At 38.7% G+C, this 19,214-nt stretch overlaps 1 protein-coding gene across 1 annotated transcript in view; it reads right to left on the bottom strand.

Annotated features, from left to right (window-relative positions):
* Nucleotides 1–19,214, bottom strand: part of BTBD2 (BTB domain containing 2) — a 64,688-nt gene that overhangs the window by 18,749 nt on the left and 26,725 nt on the right. Inside the window, 1 exon segment of the mRNA XM_078154114.1 lies at nucleotides 8,238–8,394. Coding sequence (XP_078010240.1) covers nucleotides 8,238–8,394 — 157 coding nt within the window.

The raw sequence follows: 19,214 nt of genomic DNA, 5'->3' as shown, positions 1-19,214 counted from the left end.
AGTGAACTCTGGGTAAACACCTGCGCAGTAGGTACAAGAAGTGCATGTTCTTTTAAGAACTGACTACTCCTTAACCACTCCCTAATCCCACCCTGAATCACCTAGTTAGCATATTTGACACATGTTTTATTGTATTTTATCCTATATAAACTTTAACTGTACCACTCTAAGGTTGCAGGATCCTTAAGAATCTTTGTCCGCTGAAAAGCGTAACAATAAACTTTTTGCCAACTTGACTTAAAGAATGCTTGAGTCTGTGAATTCATTCCAGACGACCCCGTCGTGTACTTCAGTCTTTGAGGGGGGTCACACCCTCTCAGACCGCAACAGGCATATAGCACAAAAAGATCAAAATTGAAAGATATGTCTTACATGCACCAAAATATTTATAGCAATACTTCCTGTAGTAGCAAAGAACTAGAAACAAGGAAGATGACCACTGATTAGGGGAATGGCTATGCAAATTATAACATGAATGTTATTGCATTCATGTACTAATTACAAATATAGAAATAAAGAATATAGAGAATAAAAACACAGAAAGAGAGAAGCACAGGAAGATCTATACGCAAAAAGAATCAAAAAAAAAAAAAGGAAAACAATATACATGACTAATGTATGAAAATGAAAATAACAAAAACCCCAAAACTGAATGCTGTGTAACATGATCATTCATGGCCCCAAAAGAGTGAAATGGAAAATCTATTCTCCTTTCTCTGCAAAGCTATGGGGGTGGAACCCCACACATACCGTAGGTGCAGTTAATGGATTGTTAGTTTTGTTGATTTGCTGTTTTATTTAGCATTTTAAAATTTTTTCAGTTCCAAATTAGCTTCCCATCTCTTTTTCTGCCCCAATGAGAAACCAAAATAAACAAAATCCATGACATATATGTTTAGCCAAACAAAAGAGACCCCCCCCATATTACTCATGTCAAAAAAAAATGCCCATCACCTCTCTATTTGAAGATAAGCAGCATATTTCATCATGAGTCCTCTGGTTCCACTGTGTTGATCAGAATTTCTAAGTCTTTTAAAGTTGTCTTCATAGTATTGTTATCGTATAAATTGTTGTACTGTTCTGCTCTCTTAACTTTGCATCAGCCCATAAAAATCATTGCAATTTTTTTTTAAAATTTCTCCTCTTTTAAAAATTCTTTGTTACAAGCAATGATTCTCAGGCAAAGAATGTATTTGGAAATGAAGGTGATATAAAAACAAAAGATAGCAATAATTTTTTAAAGAGAAGTCTACTGCCCTACAGCTACACTCACAATCCCTATAACTGGCCTCGACCAAAACTCCCTTCCCCGGCCACTGACTGACCTGTATGTGCTGTAGCTTCATTTGAATGCAACCTCTTTGCTGTGGATTGTTCCAGCCATTCTAGAAAACAGCTTGGAACCATGCCCAAAAGGATAGAGAACTGTGCATACCTTTTGCCCCAGCTATACCACTACTAGGCTTATACCCCAAAGAAATGAAAGAAAAACCCATAGGTACAAAATTATTTATAATAGCTTTTTTTGTATAAGCAAACAACTGGAAACTAAGGGAATGTATTATCAATTGGGGAATGGTTGAACAAAGTATGGTATATGAATACAAATAATGGAATATTATTGTACGCTAAGAAATGATGAAACAGGAAGTTTCAGAAATAACTTAGAATGACCTATGTGAACTGATGCAAGGTGAAGTAAGTAGGACCAAATGAACAATTTATACAATAACGACATTATAATGACATCATGAAGAAAAACAACTTCAAAAGACTTGAAAACTCTCATCAATATAATGACCAACCATGATTTTAATGGACTGATAATGAAGCATGCTGCCCACCTACTGACAGAGAAGTGATGGACTAAAGGTACGGAATAAGACATAGTCAATGGAATCATACCTAACCATGCATGTTTGTTACAATGGCTTTATTTTTCCAACGCAGTTATTAGTAAAAGAGGATAAGGGTTGGGGTAAAGGGAAGGAGAGGAGAGGCTTTATTTTTCTTTTTTTTCCCCCCAATGTGGAGTCAGTGAAAGCAGGGGAGATGAAGAAAGTAGAAAAAGGAGGGGAGAGACAAAGAGGGGAAGGGAGACAAAAAAAAAAGTCATTGAGGCAACATTTTTTAAAATGTAGGGACAGAAAGAAGGCCAGAAAGAAACAGAGAAGCAGAACAAGCTTTGAAAACTACAGGTTGAACATATGTTTATACATATGTGTATATGTATGTGTGTACATATATGTATACATGTATGTGTGTGTGTGTATTTTTTTTTAAACAAAGCAAGCTTTGAAATGTGGAGATACCCATTCTATTTAGTGTCTGTTGGGTTCAGAATGAAAAAAGATTCATTTCCAACCAACCATTCATAAATATTTACAAACAAGGATAGCCCTAGTAATGGAGTCTCTGGACATTTTAGCCACTTATTTCCAGAACGCTTTCCAAAATGGTTGTATCATTTTACAGCTTCACCAACAATGTACTGTATTAGCATCTACTGCTGCACAACCTTTCCAACACTGATTACTACCATTTCTTGTCATCTTCACCAATCTGCAGAGTATGAGGTGAAACCTCAGGGTTGTCTTGATTTGCATTTTTCTTACTATTAGTGATTCAGGGCATTCTTTCATGTGGTTGTGAATACTTTGCAATTCTCTTGAGAACTGTTCATATCCTCTGATCACTTATCTATTGGGGAATCGTTATAAGTCAAATGTGTTTATTTTTTATCTATCTTGGATACCAAACTCTTACTAGAGAGATTTGATACAAATTTTTTTCCCCATTTGACCACCTCCCTTATCATCTTAGGCACAATTATTTTGTCTGTAGAGAAGCTTTTCAGTTTTGTGCAATCAAAGTTATATGATTTGCTTCTCTTCTAATTTTTTTAAAGTACGATTTTTAATATTAAGGTCACTTATCCATTTGGAATGTACTGTGGAATATGGTATAAGGTTTTGGTCTAAGCCTAATTTCTGCCAGACTGTTTTCCAGATTTCCAATGGTTTTTATCAAATAAGGATGTTTTCCCCCCTAGGTAATTTATGTTTTCTACTTTATCAAAATGGATTTTCACTGGGTTACTGAGTTCCATAGTTTCTGACTTTCCCTTGTCCAGTTTGTTCCACTGATGTCTGTCTCTCTCTCTCTCTTTTTTTTTTCCAACCAGTACCCGGCAAACCCTTAACCGCTGATCCACCTCCGGGTTCTCTGCATAGCTCCTGGCCCATCCCTTCACTGTTATCTCTGCCTGACATCCCCTTCATCACCCTCGCCTCCTTGTGCACATTTAGAAAGAAGTCTCTAGCTGGTCTCTCTGATGACAGTCTGTTGCTGTTCCTGCTGCATTCGTTCACTGCTCCCCCACTTCTGATGTCTGGGGTGTTCCAAGATGCAAGTAATCTCTTCGGGTCTCATTTTCTTTCTAAGAATGTTTCAAATGCCTCTTTACTGTTGAATGTACATCTTTTTTCAGTTATGGTTAAGCTCTGATTTGCAGGCTAGGGTTACCCTGAGCTGTATCATAAGCTCCACTGCTTTTTGAAACATGTTATTTAATTCTTTCTTGAATTTTCTGGTGAGTGCAAAATAGTCTTGTGTTATTTGAATTTCCTTACCTTTATATACGAAAGTCAGAATCTCCTGGATCACTTTCAGAACTTACTGTTTCTGAATTGAATTATTCAATTTAACCACCATGTACCTTGCAGTTTGCGGCCTTAGTTTTGCTTTGTTTTTCCTGGAGGCAACCTACGAATCCTTTCAATGGGTATTCCATGTTCTTGGACAGTTTTCTTCCATCATTTCTTGCATTATGATGTTCAGGCTACTTGAAGTGATGTTCTTCTGGGAGGCCCAGCATGCTTACGTTGTCTGCACACAGCCTGTCTGCCTTCAACAGAGAGCATGTTTTCTTTTAATGTTATTGTTTTTCGCTTCTCTGCTTCTAGACTGACCTTCATTTCTGCATATTTCCTTTCCTAATCCGTTGTTCTTTCTTTTGTTTCTTCAGTGAGACATGCCATAACTGATTCAAGTTTTTCTAGTCTATCGATTATTTTTGTTCTTCAGGCCAATATTCTGCTCTCATAATTTTCACTTTTATTTTAAACCACTCTGAACCAGCTTCTTGTGTTTTCATGTTCTCAAATGCCAAAGGATCCTCTTCATGAAATTTTGAATTGTTTTCTTTTGTTCTGCAGTACATAATCACAGATGCCTGAACTTATTCATTAGATCTGAAGGCCATATTTCTTTCTACTCTGTTTTCCCTGTTGACTTACCTGCTTATCTTTAAGGGTCTTTGATTTCTTCTTCCTGAGATCTTTGATAATTTCAGTCTTCTTCCCCCACTGCTCACTTTCTGACTCCCTCCCCACTGTTGGTGTTTCACCTGGGGGATGGATCTCAAAGCGCCTCAGTCTCCTTCCATGCTGGGCAATTCACTGTTCACCAACCTAGGTCTCTGCCCCAAGTGATTTTTGGGAGTACAGAACTGCCCCAGCTGGATGCTAAGCTCTTTTCCTCAGGCTCCGTGACGTGCCCAGAATATCCCACAGTGTCCCGGTCCCATTCCTGCTGTTCCTCAGCTCTCTCTGGCCCAGCAGAGTGCTGCCAACTACAAGCAGGAGTGATTTTTTCCATTTGGCGTTTGAGTCTCTGAGGCTCTAGGAAGAAAGATCAGTCAGGATATGAGGGTGAGCTCTATTTCTTTCCCTCTGTTCCACCGTCCTACAGAAATCTTTGTAGCACAGAACACCGGTTCTCCATGGCACTAGAAACAGGGAGAAGAGACCAGGGAGTGGGACTGGGTTTTGTTGGAAGCCCATGGGTCAGGTTATCCGATCAGTTAGTGCAGCCTTACTGAGTGTGGTGGTCACTACAGAAGACGGTGCTGCATACACTCAGGATAGGTATCAGTTTATGGATTTTTGGTCTTTTTGTTTTTAAACCTTCTTTGAGTTCTAGGTGTCCCAGACTATGGAGACAGCAGTTGCTTTATCTGTGATGCATAATTTTTGTTTTGGAAAGGTTTAAGGGGTCATGAAAATCAGTGTTGGTCACATGACCAGGAAGTAAACATTTACCTTTTGCTCTCTAACTGGGTCCTCCAGAGTAAGCCAGTATAAGTTTCCTATATATTACAGTAAGCATAACTGTAGATACCACCTGAAAGCTTAAGCTGCCCCAAAACACAATCCATCTGGCAATGTAGAAATGCAACATATTTATACTCCTCTTCATTGGTCTCCTGTATATTTGTGTGTTCTTTTAATCTCTAGAGGCCTATACGATTAGGGATAAAGCAGGAGTTTTTAAAATTGAATTTTATTTTTTTCAATTAACAAAAACCTATTTTCTCTCTCTCCCACCTACCTATCTACACTGGAGAAAAATTAAAAAAAGAAAGAAAAACAAAACCCTTGAAACAAAACAAATTTCTGCACTGGCTCTATCCAAAAACATATCTCATTCCGCATTCTAAGCCTATCATCTGTCAGGGAGGAAGTGGGTAGGATGATGCATCTTCTATTCTCTGGAAGCATGGCGGTCACTGCACTGATTAGAGTTCTCAAGTTCTTCAAAGTTGTTTCTAGTCACAGTGTTATTCTTCCTGTATATGTTTTCCTCCTGTTTCTGCTCACTCAGGTTTCAATTTCTCAGGACACAATGGTATTCTAACTCATACGCAATAACCTGTTCAGCCATACCCCAATCAGCAGGCACCCCTTACTTTCCCGCTCTTTGCCACTACAAAAGAGCTACTGTAAATACTTTCGTATATAAGGAGCATTTTCCTCTGTCACTGCTCTTTTTGAGGGATCAGTTCAGTGCCTTTTAGGCACAATTCCAAATTGCTTTGTAGAAAGGCCAGCCCAATTCACAGCTCCATTGACATTGCATTGAAGTGCATGACTTCCTGCAGCCAGGATAAAAATAAACATTAAAAAAAAAACCCCAAAGAGGAAAGTTTCCAATACCAAGATATTTATGTCAGCACTTTTTGTGATAGGAAAGGATTGTAAACAAAGGAGAGACCCATTTATTGGGGAACGGCTAAACAGATTGTGGTACGTGAGGTAATGGAATATTACTATGCTGTAAGGCAGCCGCGTCAGACTCAAACAGAAACAGATCCCCGCTAGCTATATTTTGACTTAGAAAATAACAAATTAACATCATCTATGTTTTGTTAAGCATTTCCCAATTTAATCTAGTTCAGACTGTGAGTACGATACCTCTGTCATAAAAACTACAATTATTATGAATACAGGGAAAGACAGAAATATTTTACATGATTTGATGCAGGGTGAATTAAGCAAAGCCAAGAAAACAATATACACAAGGCTACAACAATGTAAATGGAAAGACCACAAAATAATCACAAATTAATGTTGCAAAATTACAAAGAACAAGTGTGGCTCCAAAGAAAAAATATGAGAAGACATTCCTACCCCACTGCTTTGGAGAGGTAAGAGATCCATGGGTGTGCTATATTGCATTTGTTTTCAGTCTTTTTTGATGTACTGATCAGTTTTGCTGATTTTTTTTCTTCTCTTGCTTTTTAAAAATATTATTTATTATACAGTATGGCTATCTGAGAGGGCGGAGGGAGAGGGATATTGGGAGAAATTCTGGTGATGTAAAAAATAAAAGATATCAATAAAAAATTTTAAAACCATTTCTTTTATTATGATACTACCCTAGCTCAAATATCTATGCTCTATTGCCTACCACATCAAGTGTAAACCGATTTGCCTTTGTTCCAAGGTCCCAAGACCAAAAAGAAGCCAGAGACAGAGTGATCTGAAGGTCTGCTCCTTGGAAATCAGTTTGGGGCAGCTACTTACATTTCTGATTAGTCAAGTGCTACAAGATATTAAAAGAAATGAGCAGGTTTTAATGCAATATTTCAGATTTAATTCCCTGAAATATAATACTCTGAAAGGAACTTAAAGAACTTTCTCTGAACACATAATTCTGAGACCAAGTAATCATGAACATCTGAGGCCTTGTCCTTTCATACAGCAAAGTGGTGAGATAAAACAGGAAGAGCAATGAACTAAGAGCAGTGAGACCTGGATTCCAGTCCCAACTCTGTCTCTGAACCTTGTCTATAAAATGAGGGGTGAGACAATGGTGAAGAGACGAGAACTGGAGGAAGGGAAGGTGAGGGAAGGGCAGTGGGAAAGGAGAAGGAAGACACGAACTGAAGAAAGTAGAGAACTAGAGCTGGAAGAGGATAATAATCCACGGGTTATTATTATATAACCCAGCTCTGAGATTCTGTGGGGTGAGCTAATTATTTTCATTTAACTTTTATTCTTAGCGTTTCCACATCAGATTAAGCAGAAACAATAACAAAACCAAGCTGTAGGATAATTGGGCGCTTTATAAAGTATACACATTCCAACAGTTCTCACACATGTAGTGAATACATCATAAATAGATGCACCTCATTTATTCTCTGTTGTACACCTTACTTACACTCCACGTGGTGTGTTTTATGCTAAAGATTTCCAGTGGACCTTCTGGTCCTATAGAGCTGGTATTTTGTTTTCTGTCAACAAAAGTTAAAAGGATCATCCAATCCTCTAAGAAACAGCTACTGTTCCTGGAACGTAAAGATGTTTTAAACTGAAACGTCTATTTGTTCTATGTTATCGCCTCTCTTATATGACATTTAAGTTGGATCCTAATATTTCAGCGAAGGGTTTACATATTGTAGGACACTGTCTCCAAGCAATTCTCCTTGTATAACCCCCTAGTAAAAGAATATTTTCAGAAGTATGCTGATATAAGAAAAATTTTTGAGGAGAGCCCAGGTGTCGTATACCATGGAACTAGCAACCTAGAATTGGGCCCTTTTGATGCCTGAGAATGCATTAGACAATGGACCATTTAGATTAAAAATGTGATCAATGTTTCTAGCTAGTGAACTAGAATTTAATTCCTCCTACTATGTAATCAGGACCTCTCCTAAAGAGCTCCTTATGAAGAAGAGTATAATTTTAAATTTTAGATCATTTCAGCCATCTAGTGGTTTTTTCAATGACATCACCTGAAAACTATTTACATTCTTCTTCCCTCCTCCTAAACAAATGTAAACTTCCTATTTTGACAAGTAAGAATGCTTACAACTGTTGGCAGTTAACAAACTGCAAATGGACACGTAATGAAGCTTTCACTTGGCTCAAAATAAAGTATGAATCCAAACATACCTGTGTCAGAAGCATGAAAGCATTATCAGCTCGGAGATTTTTCTTTAGAAATTCCACACAGTGTGCCTCAAGAGCAGGAACAGCATACTTTTTAGCTGTATAGAGTGTGGTCATAACAGTCTCTGGCCCAATCTGAACTTCATCAGAATAAAGAAATCTGAAAGACAAAACATCATAGGTCCAGTGAAATAAGAACTGTTTTAACTGAAAAACAAATACTAAAGTACCTATTATGTAACAAGGCCTACTCCTCAAGGAGTACTGTACCTCCCCTCAAAGAGATTACATTTTTGCTGGAGGTAGATGTTAAAACATACACAAAGATAAAAGACAAGTTATATAGTAAAGGCAGATCACTACCAACTGGAAGGCACGAGAAGGAAGGTGGCATGAAAGAAACCAGAGGTTCCAAGAGGTAGGAGAAAGAAGGGAAAGTATTCAGATATTGAGGAAAGGCTATGCAAAAATGAGATGCAAAATGTCACATATGGGAAAAACAAATAAGCTAGATCATATATGATGGCTGGATCATAATTCTATGTATTAAGTCTGGAAACATATATTTATGTCAGATTATAAAGGACTTCCAATGCCAAACATAGGAGTTTGGATTTTATTCTAGAGGCAACAGGTGGCCATTAAAGCTTCTTGAGCAGGGGACTGTCCTGCATAGACCCTATGCTTCAGGAAGGTGATTCAGGCAACTGTGTCTTCCTCTGTTAGAATGTAAGCTCCTTGAGGGCAGAGACTCTCTCACTTTTGTATTTTATTTACCAGAGTATAACAAGCTCCTAGAATATAGTAAGCACTTAATAAATTCAGTTTATAGTGTTGTCCTCACAGAAATAGTTAAGTGAGGAGGAGGGAAAGGTTTAATCAATCAACAAGCCTTTATAAAGTACTTACTACGTGCCAAGCACTGTATTAAGTGCTAGGGATAAAAAAGGAAGCAAAAACAGTCCTAGGCCTCATTAAGTTTATACTCTAATAGGAGACAGAGCTATAAACAAGATACACAGAGAGTTAACTTAAAGTGGAAGGCATTAGCAGCTGGGAGGGCCAAGAAAAGTTTAAGTTGAAAGCTGCAGTCCACTTTAGACATGTCAAGTTTGAGATATAGAAATGTCCTACAGTGAGTTGATGATTTCAGTCTGGAGCTTAGGAGAGGGATGAGGGCCAAGTACATAGATTTCAAAGTCATCTGAATAGAGAAGATAATGGGTAAATAAAGAAAAGAGGTCCAGGAACTGATATCTAGGGTAACACCCACATTTAGGGAACATTCTATGGAGAAGATGGAGAACTGGTTAGACCAACAGGAGGAAGATCAGGAGAAAACAGGGTTACACAATCTGGGGACACTAGAGCAATCATCAGTGGTTGACAATGACAACAACTATAGAGGTTAATAATGAGAAAAAAAACTGCTTTAGCAACTAAAACTGCTGATAACTTTCAAAAGAGCAGTTTCAGGGAGGGAGGAAAAGAACAGAAGGAGAGGAAAGGAGAAATAAACTGCTGATAACTTTCAAAAGAGCAGTTTCAGGGAGGGAGGAAAAGAACAGAAGGAGAGGAAAGGAGAAATGAAGGAACAAACGAATAGATGAAGGGGGGGGCGGACGAATTTATTAAGTGCTTATTTACTATGTACCATGCACTGTGCTAAAAACACTGGGATACAAATACAAGCAAAAAGAAAAGTCAGTACCTGCCCTCAAGGAACTTACATTCTAATGGTGGAAGACACACAAAAGGAATTAAAAAAAGAGAATAAAAAAATGGAGGCTCCAAGAGAAACTCACCAATGGGAGGGGGGGCACAGGCCCTCCGAAGCGATATTCCAAGGTAAGAAAGTCACAGGGATAGTAGGTTGCTTCTGGACAAGGGAGGCCCCAGGTTCTGAGGGAAGTTCCAGGATGAGACAGAAATGGAGGAGGCATGGTTTTGAATCTAGGGCCAAGAAGAGGATGAAGGCAGGTGGGCCTGGAACCTTCCATAAATGGAGGCTCCTTAAGAGGCTGAGATGTGAATGAGAGGTGAAGAAGTGAAGGCAATTAGTGCAAATGATGTTTTCTAGCAGTTTAACTATGAAAAGTAGAGATCTAGAACAACAGCTTGAGGGGATCAGCAGGGCCAAATGAAAATTGTCTAGAGACCCTACATTTATAGTAGCACAGAACCAGCCAGTGGATAAGGAGAAAGTGAAGATTAGAGAGGAAGATGGAATGGTTAATCTGAACAAAATTTCAGAAGCAATGGAAGGGGATGGGATCAAGGGCATAATTAGAGGGGATGAACTGGGCAAACAGAAAAGCCATCCCTTTATCAAAGAATGAAGCAAAGGGACTGGGAGATGACAAAGAGCAGTTCTGAAGTGGAGAGGTAGAGAGAAAGAAAGGGGGGATCACGACAGATGGTGTCTAATTTCTCCACAGAGTACGAGATGATGTGCCCTGATGAGAGGGCACAGGGAAAAGGTTGCATGGCTGTCTAAAAAGAAAAGATAACATTCTGAACAGCTGCTGTGAAAACTGCACTGGAAAGTGAATAGGAATGCTGCACAGCAATGACAGTTCAGCTGATGTTCTATAACACAAATGTGCATTGTACCCACTCAGCTGAGTTGAGTGACTTCCTCTCGTGGCACTAAACAGTATAGAGGTAGAAATAAATAAGGTGGATGGAGGAGATAAAGAAGAGCTGGAATTTGGCAAGGCACGAACAACAGGATTTGAGAGAAGAGGACATTATAATAAAGTGTGTAATATAATTAAATGTAGGGTTAAGATTCCAGAGAGAGGAAAATGAGGCCAGAGTAGGGGATGGACTAGGAAAGCAAGTCAAAGGTAAGGACAAAGAATAGGTTTTTAAGAGGAGTGAGACAGAAGAAAGATAAATGGGCAGGGGTCAGAGAGAAGAATTTCAGAATCCTAGCTTATATAGTTCAAACTGTTACGTGTGACTGAAATCAAGAGTCTAACCATCTTTGTGAAGTGCACAGAACAACCACATCTGATGACAAGAAACTACAGAGTTCTCTTTTTAAAAAAAAAGCAGCTATGAATATCACTGGCATTAAAGAAGTAAACAGGATTAAAGATAATGGGACAGGTCATGTAACATAAGAAACTACTTAGAACAACAAAATTAATAAAAATATTAATCTTCCAAATCTGTACAACTTACAAAGCCCTTTTATATCCATGATCTCATTTGAGTTACTAAAAACAAAGCAAAACAATCTGTGGCACAGGAAGAACAAAGGTAAGCATGATCATTTTACAGATTTTGAAGAAACTGAGGCTCGGTAATGGGTGTCATGAGGCTTCAGCTTAAGTGCTTGATTTCTCCTGCAAAAGCAAGAGTTCTTAACCTTTTTTGTACCATGGAGCCTTTCTCAGAATGACTTTAAATATATAAAATAAAATACATAAAATTACAAAAGAAACCAACAATGCTGAAATATATATATATGTGTGTGTGTGTGTGTGTGTATATATATATATATATATATATATATATATATATATACACACATACATATACATGCATATATATGTAAACAAATTCACATACCCCAGGTTAAGCACTTTTGTGTTCGACTGTATTACTCAAAGTCAAATGTCAAGCAAGGGACAGAACTGGGGACTCATTCCAAGGCTTTCTGACTCAGAATGCTATAACAGAGCCTTAGACTGGTGGTCAGGATGAATTCTAAGTGACAGTTCAACTGGTTATTATTTTTATAACTTGGGGCAAGCCACAGAATCAAAGAATACGAAGGGAACCCAGAGGCCACCTATGGCAATCTTTACCTGAAGTGAAATTCTCTCTCCAACAACCCCAACAAATGGTCATCAAGCCTCTGTTTGAAGACCTCTAGAGACAGAAAAACCACACCATCCAGAGGCAGCCCACTGCACTTTGGCACTGCTAATTATTGTGAAACTTTTTTTTTTTTAAACATCAAACTTCTCTGTAACTTCTACTCGGTTTTTCCAGTTCTGCCATCTGGGGCCAAGCTCAGCAAGTCTAAGCTATCTTTCACATGATAGCCTCTTACATATTGAAACTGCTATCACTTTCTAGTCTCTGGACTCAATACCTCTAGTGCCTTCAAAGATCCTCATTCAGCATAGTCTCTAATTACCTCACAGTGCCAACCATCCTTCTCAGGACATTCTCCAGCTCAGTACTGCCCAGCACCAAACACATTCTGTACGTGGTCTGACCCTTGTCTCACATCATGGTAGCTTTTGGGGTTGGTCTGTCACATCACAGACGTGTAATCGATACCCTCTAAACTCTTTCTGTAACAGCTACTTGTTTAAGCCATATATCACTCATACTATATTTGTATTGCTGATTCCTTTAGCTCAAGATCAAGACTTCAAATTTATCTTTATTAAATCTCATCATAGTAGATTTAGCCAGCCAATATAGCTTACTGAGACTGTCTGCGACCCAGGTTGTCCACCAATGTGCCAGCTCTGTTTCGCAGCTTCACGTCATCTACAAATGTGATAATCATTATCACAAGAGCAGAGAACTCTAGATCTACAATTAGAAGAGACCTTAGCAGTCATCTAATCAGACCTCCTCACTGCACAGCTGAGAAAACCAACTCAGGGAGCCTGACCTGACCAAGCTCACACAGCTAACATACATGAACCCAAGGCCTCTCATTCCAGAACCAGTGTTTTTTCCTATACCAAACTGCCTCATATACATCTCTGCCTTTATCCAATTCACTGAAGAAAAATGGTGAACATAGGGCCAAGATCAGATCCCTGAGGCACTCCACTACAGACCTTTATCCTCCAAACTGATGTCACTCCATTAATGATTCTTCTTTGGGTTCAGTCATTCAACCAGTCCTGAATACACTTAAGTAGCCCACATACCGACCACAAAGATAACATGACAGATTTTGTCAAATGGCTTGCTGAAATATAGGTATACGCAATGACACTCGCCTATTCTACCAGTCCAAAGTAAAACAAATGAGATTTGTCTGACATGACCTGTTCTTAGAGGCAGTATAGTATAGCAGATATATTGGACTTCGAATCAGGAGGATCTGAATTCAAATCTTTCTTACTAGCTATACGTACTGTATGTATGACCCTGGACAAGTCACTTCCCATCTGTCACCTTTGGTTTCCTTATCTATAAAGCAGAGACTATAATGGCACCCGCCTTATAGGTTTGTTGTGAGGAACAAATGAAATAACATATGTAAAGCACTATGTGAGCCTTATACAAATGTTAACTGCTGTTATTAGCATTACTGTTTTTGCTGACAAAGTTACATTGGCTCTCACTACTTCTTTTTTTAAGTGTTCACAATAATTCAATTGATTTGTGATCCTATCACTGTGAGCATTCCCTCTAATTATGCAGATAATACTCAACCATGCTTGTCCATCCTATTCTACTCTTGTCTATGTCTTCTCCTAAATTTGCCATGGCTAGGGAGGGAGAGACACCCACCTGGGACAACCCAGGAGTCTTCACTGCATTCTCTTGACATCACCAGGATATCAATGAAGCACATGGGTTCTCAACTATCCTTTGCTCTTTTCATTTTTCTGACCATACATTTCTTTCATAACATATTTTATTAAAACTTTGACAATGATTCCTTGTTTGTTATGTGATTACTCAAGCCTGACAATGCCCACTGGGTGATCCTCAACTTTGATTCTTCAAAAACTGTAATATTCTATGACTTATAGCCATTCATCAATGGAATGTTGATTTTTAAAAAGATGAGCTTTTCTTTTAATCCAAAAAAAAAGACAAATGCTCATAAACCATCTCAATAATGTATTCTAACATTTTGCTAGAATCTGACATCAAGCTCACTACCTCAGAGTTTGGAAGGTCTGCCTGCCCTCTTTCCTTCAGTGAAAGCTGGGACATCTGCCCTTCTTTAGTCTTCTGGCATTTTTCCTGCTCTCCACAATTTTCCAAAGATCACCAACACTGGCTCAGCAATCACATTTACCAATTCTTTCAGGATAATGTATAGATCCTACGACATAGTAACAAGCTCACTGAAGTAAAGCTCCTAGCTACTAATATACAAGAGCCCCATTTCTTACCCTTGACTTGTGCTCCCTCACACCCACCCACCTCAAGTCCACCACCCTTTCCTCCCAATGTGCCCTTTGGAATTCCTGCTCCGTAATTAATAAGCTTCTTTTCACATTCAATATCTTTCTTTCTCAAACCTTCCATATCCTGGCCCTTACTGAAACACGGTTCCCTCCCAAAGACAAAGATCTTCTCAATCCTCTCTCTAGTAGTGGCTACACTTTTGCTGATACCTCCCAACTTATTGTTTGTGAGGGGGAGAGTCGTAATACTTCTCACTCCCAACCACCAGTTCCAAATTCTTCTTCTACCACCTTAACTAAACACCTCTTCTCCTCTGAGGTTCACATTATCCAAATTTATGAGCCAATCCAAATCCTAGTGGCTATTTTCTATAGACCACCCTCCCCTCCACCCCCAGAACACTCTTCTTTCCTCAAGGAATTCAGTGCCTGGCTTACAACCTTCCTTTCCATCCCAATCTTCACACTCATATCAGAGTACCGCAACACTTATACATATCCCCTGAAACCTATGAATGTCCCAGTTTCTCAATCTGTTCCAAGTCCATAACCTACTCCACTTTCCATCACCCACAAGTGTCTCCATGTCCATGGTCATGAATTCCAAAATTACTTTCTTTTATCATAATCTTTTTATCATTCCATCCCCTGCCCCACTTTGACCTCTAACCCAGTTCTTTGTTTTCATCAAGATTTCTATTCTCTCTATTCCTCAGTTCTTTCTATAACCCAGCACTGATTACACCCTCCTCTCCCTTCCTTTCCGGTATTCCTGGGTGAACCAGCTGATATCTAAGAACAATATACAAAAGGACTACCCAAAAAACAAACAAACATTAGCCACAGTAAATAAAGCTGGATGCTGAGTGACCAATCTTGGTCCCAGAAAAGAAATGAGAAAGTACCACCCTCCTTTCCACAGTCTGCAGTTCCGCAAGTTTTCTTTCAAAATGTACCAAATGCACACATGACCAACCACACATAACTAGTATTTCTTAATTTTTTTTTTAGTTTATCGACATTGTAATCTTTGCTAGACTCCATAATACCTTCAGACTACTAACAACTGTGCTGAAATGGTCAGTTTTTCCAGTAATAACTAACAATTTCACATTCTTCTAGTGCTTTAAGATTTGCAAAATATTTTCTTCAAGACAATCACAAGACGTAGGTCAAACAAGTATTATTCCCATTTTACAAATAAGAAAACTGACTCTCAGAAGTGACTCCACAGTTTCATAACTACTACCAGAGTACTCATCATATGCACTAAACCCATGTCTCCTGATGCCAAAGCCCATTGCTTATTCCATTATATTATGTTCAACCTTTAGCCTTTTCAATGCTAACATACAGGAAAAAACTAAACCACAAAAAGATCACCAACTAATATGAGCAATTTGAATTTGAAAAGGTGTTTATGGAAAATTCAAGGCCATAATTAAGTGGCTCTCATACTGTCAATATGGTCATGGAGCCAAGGCATTATTATTTTTCTTCATATCCTTCCTTATATGTTGTTTATTATGGCATTTAAGATGGACATCTGTAGTTCACATAATTTTTGCAGGTACTACAAAATCTTTCACTAAAGGGAAAAACATAACCCACCCACAACTAAGTCAGCTTCCCTTTCACTGTGGCTAATGTTTTCTCTTGCATTTTCTGTGTCTCGGGGCACCATGAGTACAGGAAAATATGGAGCTGATAGCTTCAGCCTTACTCATCACAAAGAACTTCTCTTGGAGGGTGCACTGTCATAACTGACAAGACATTTAAAAGGGCAGTGCAAGTACTCTGCAATACTATGACAGTCTTTTCTTACCGAGGTATCTGCAGTTTGATCTGGAATCATGAACTTTCGTACCCATTCACTCATCCTGAATGGGACTCCCAGAGGCATGGCTATAATCTCCAGGTAGAGAAGGCAGTGACCAGCCCATGAGTTATCTAGCAGAGACTTTGCTTAGCCAACTAGAGAGGCAGTGAGCACAAGTACAACCAAACAGTAAGAAGATTATTATGGAAGCTAGGGAAAATCTAACTTACCAGTTTACCACCTTTAAGAATGAAAATTATTGAAAGGCTATCCTCTACCAATATAACCTTTCAATGTCTTTTTCTCTTTGCGAGGGGAGGGGGGGATGGAAAGTACAAAGGGAGAGAAAAAGAGACAAAGATGGAGATTACCAAGACAGACAGGGTGCCACAACTCTGGAACTTAAAAGTTAACACCGTTAACCTTATTTTCATCGTAGCAAAAAATTCCATTAAAACACACACACACACACACACACACACACACACACATACACATGAAACTATTTCTTTGGTCATGCTGAGAAAGGAAAGTAAGAGATTAGGATAATGTGATATGCAAAAGTGAAAATGAACCAAGCTAGTTGAGGAAAAGTAGTTCAAATCCCTTATACAGAAACACAGGAAAGACAATTAAGGACAGCAATAGACAGGGAATTCGCAGCTGGTGAGTCAAAACTAGGACTATTAGAACCTCCTTGATCCAATTCTGCAGCCATTTGGTGATCTGCCCAGACAAAGTATAGGTACAAATAAATAGGAAACTCAACAACAACAGAAGTTATCAATTGGGAGGATCAGGAAAGGCTTCTTGTTGAAGGCAATGTGTGAACTGCATTTTAAAGGAAGAAAGGGAGTCTATGCAGTGGAAGTGAGAAGGAATTTCACTCTAGCCACGGGGGACAGCCAATGCAAAGACACAACAAAGTGTGAAAATGCAGTGCCCTGAGAAAAGGAAGAGAGAAGCCAGCTTGGCTGGACTTCATGAGGAGCCTAGAAAGACAGGCTGGAATCAGATTGCGTGCAGCATACAGAGGAGTTGACATTTTATCCTAGAAGTGATAAGGAACCACTGTGGTTCACTGAGCAGGGAAATTACAAGATCAATTACACTTGAGGAAAATCATTTTAGCAGCTATGTGGAGGATGCACAAAAAGATGAGATCTGAGGCAGGGAGAATAATCAGGAAGCCACTGGGATGGGGATGAAGGCCTAAAATGGGAGCTGTGTGAGTACAGAGAAGGGAGTCTGATGTGTAAGACAGGAAGGCCGAAACGGCAAGATTTAGTAAATGACCAGATGTATGGGGTGAGGGAGAGTGGAGAGTCAAGGACATGGAGGTTACAAACCTGGGAAACCAGAAGAATAGTGGCACCTTCAATGGAAAAAGGAAAATTTGAAAGAGGGGTGGGTTTGGGGGGGGGAGAAAAAAGCTGTTATAGATATCAACAAAATGAGAGCAATACATTCCCCCAAATTATTCATTAGCCAAGTTGGATTTCTATTGGGAATTCATGTATGGTTCAACATTAGGAAAACTACTCTCATAATTAATTATATAAACAACAAAAAACATGATAAATCAAAAGATGAAGGAGAGCCTTCCACAAAATCCGTTACCCCTTCCAATCAATTAAACAAAAAACATTTAATTAAGTGCCTACTATATGCCAGGTCCTGTGGTAAGCACCGGAGGGGAAGAGGTACAAAAAGAGGCATAAGACAGTCCCTCTGTCCTCAAAGGGCTCCCAATCTAGCTCCCAAGCCTTCCCATTAAAAAGAAGCCTAGGTATAAAAGAGCCCTTCTTTAATATGACCATAAGCAAATATCAAAAACCAAGAGCTAGCACTATTTGCAATGGAGAAACAATTGGAAGCTTTTCATGTAAAAGAGTTTGTAAAAGCTGGTGCCCAAATTCCCAAATTACAAAGTACACACTGTGTACTTAGAAGTGTGCAGGTTGTTTTCCCCTAGTAGAACACAAGCTCCTTAAAGGTGTGGAATCTTACATGTATAACCTACATTGAATTGCTTGCCTTTTCAAGGAGGGTGAGTAGGAAGGGAGGAAGGAAGAAAATTTGGAACCCAAAGTTTTAAAAACACATGTTTTAAAAAAAAATGTTTTCATATACAACTGGGAAATAAGAAATACAGGAAATGGGACACAGAAATCTATCCAGCCCTACAGGAAAGTGGAAGGGGAAGGTGATAAGAGAAGGGGGGGGAGAGATAGAAGGGAGGGCAGACTAGGAGAAGGGGTATTCAGAATGCATGCCATCTTGGGGTGGGGGGAGGGATGAGACGGGGTGAAAATTTGGAACTCAAAATCTTGTGAAACTGAATGTTGAAAATTAAAAATAAATAAATTAACTTTTAAAAAGGTGTGGAATCTTGTTTTTGTTGTTGTATCCCCAGTATGTGGCACATAGTAAATGCTTAATAGATGCTTATCAATGAAAACAAGATGCCTCCCCATCCCCCCCACTATTCTTTTGTTCTAGAAATGCTAGACATAGTAATAAAACTGAAATTAAACGTAGAAACATCTGAAAAGATTGGAGCAAATTTTCTTCTCTTTTTCCTTTTTTTGAGGGGTGAGGAGAAATGTGGCTAATGCAAAAATTTGTTTTGCCATGACTACACACATTTATATATAAAATTTCTAGTTTTGTTTCCCTTGCCTTCTCAATGGGTGGGGAAGGGAGAGCCTCTGAAAGGGAAAATAAAATCAAATTTAAAAGTAATAAAAATAAAATAAAGGGGACTAGATTACCTCTAAAAAATACCTGAGACAAAATTATCCTTACTTATTGATGGTTTGCTTGGAAAACGCCAGACAATTATCAAAGAAAAGAAAAGCAGGATACAAAATAAATCAAACAAAAAAATATTTCTATACAGTACCAACAAAACCATAAGGAAACAGCAGGAAGAGAAAGTCTATATATTCAAAATAACTTAAAATACATAAAGCATTTGGCTACCAAGACCCACTCAGGATATACAAATACTACCACAAAATACTGTTTACATTA

Source organism: Phascolarctos cinereus, unplaced genomic scaffold (assembly GCF_003287225.1).
Source record: "Phascolarctos cinereus isolate Bilbo 61053 unplaced genomic scaffold, phaCin_HiC Scaffold_4;HRSCAF=312, whole genome shotgun sequence".
Lineage (NCBI taxonomy): Eukaryota > Metazoa > Chordata > Mammalia > Diprotodontia > Phascolarctidae > Phascolarctos > Phascolarctos cinereus.
Note: the sequence above shows the minus strand (reverse complement) of the source record. Positions and strands in the feature narration are given on the sequence as shown.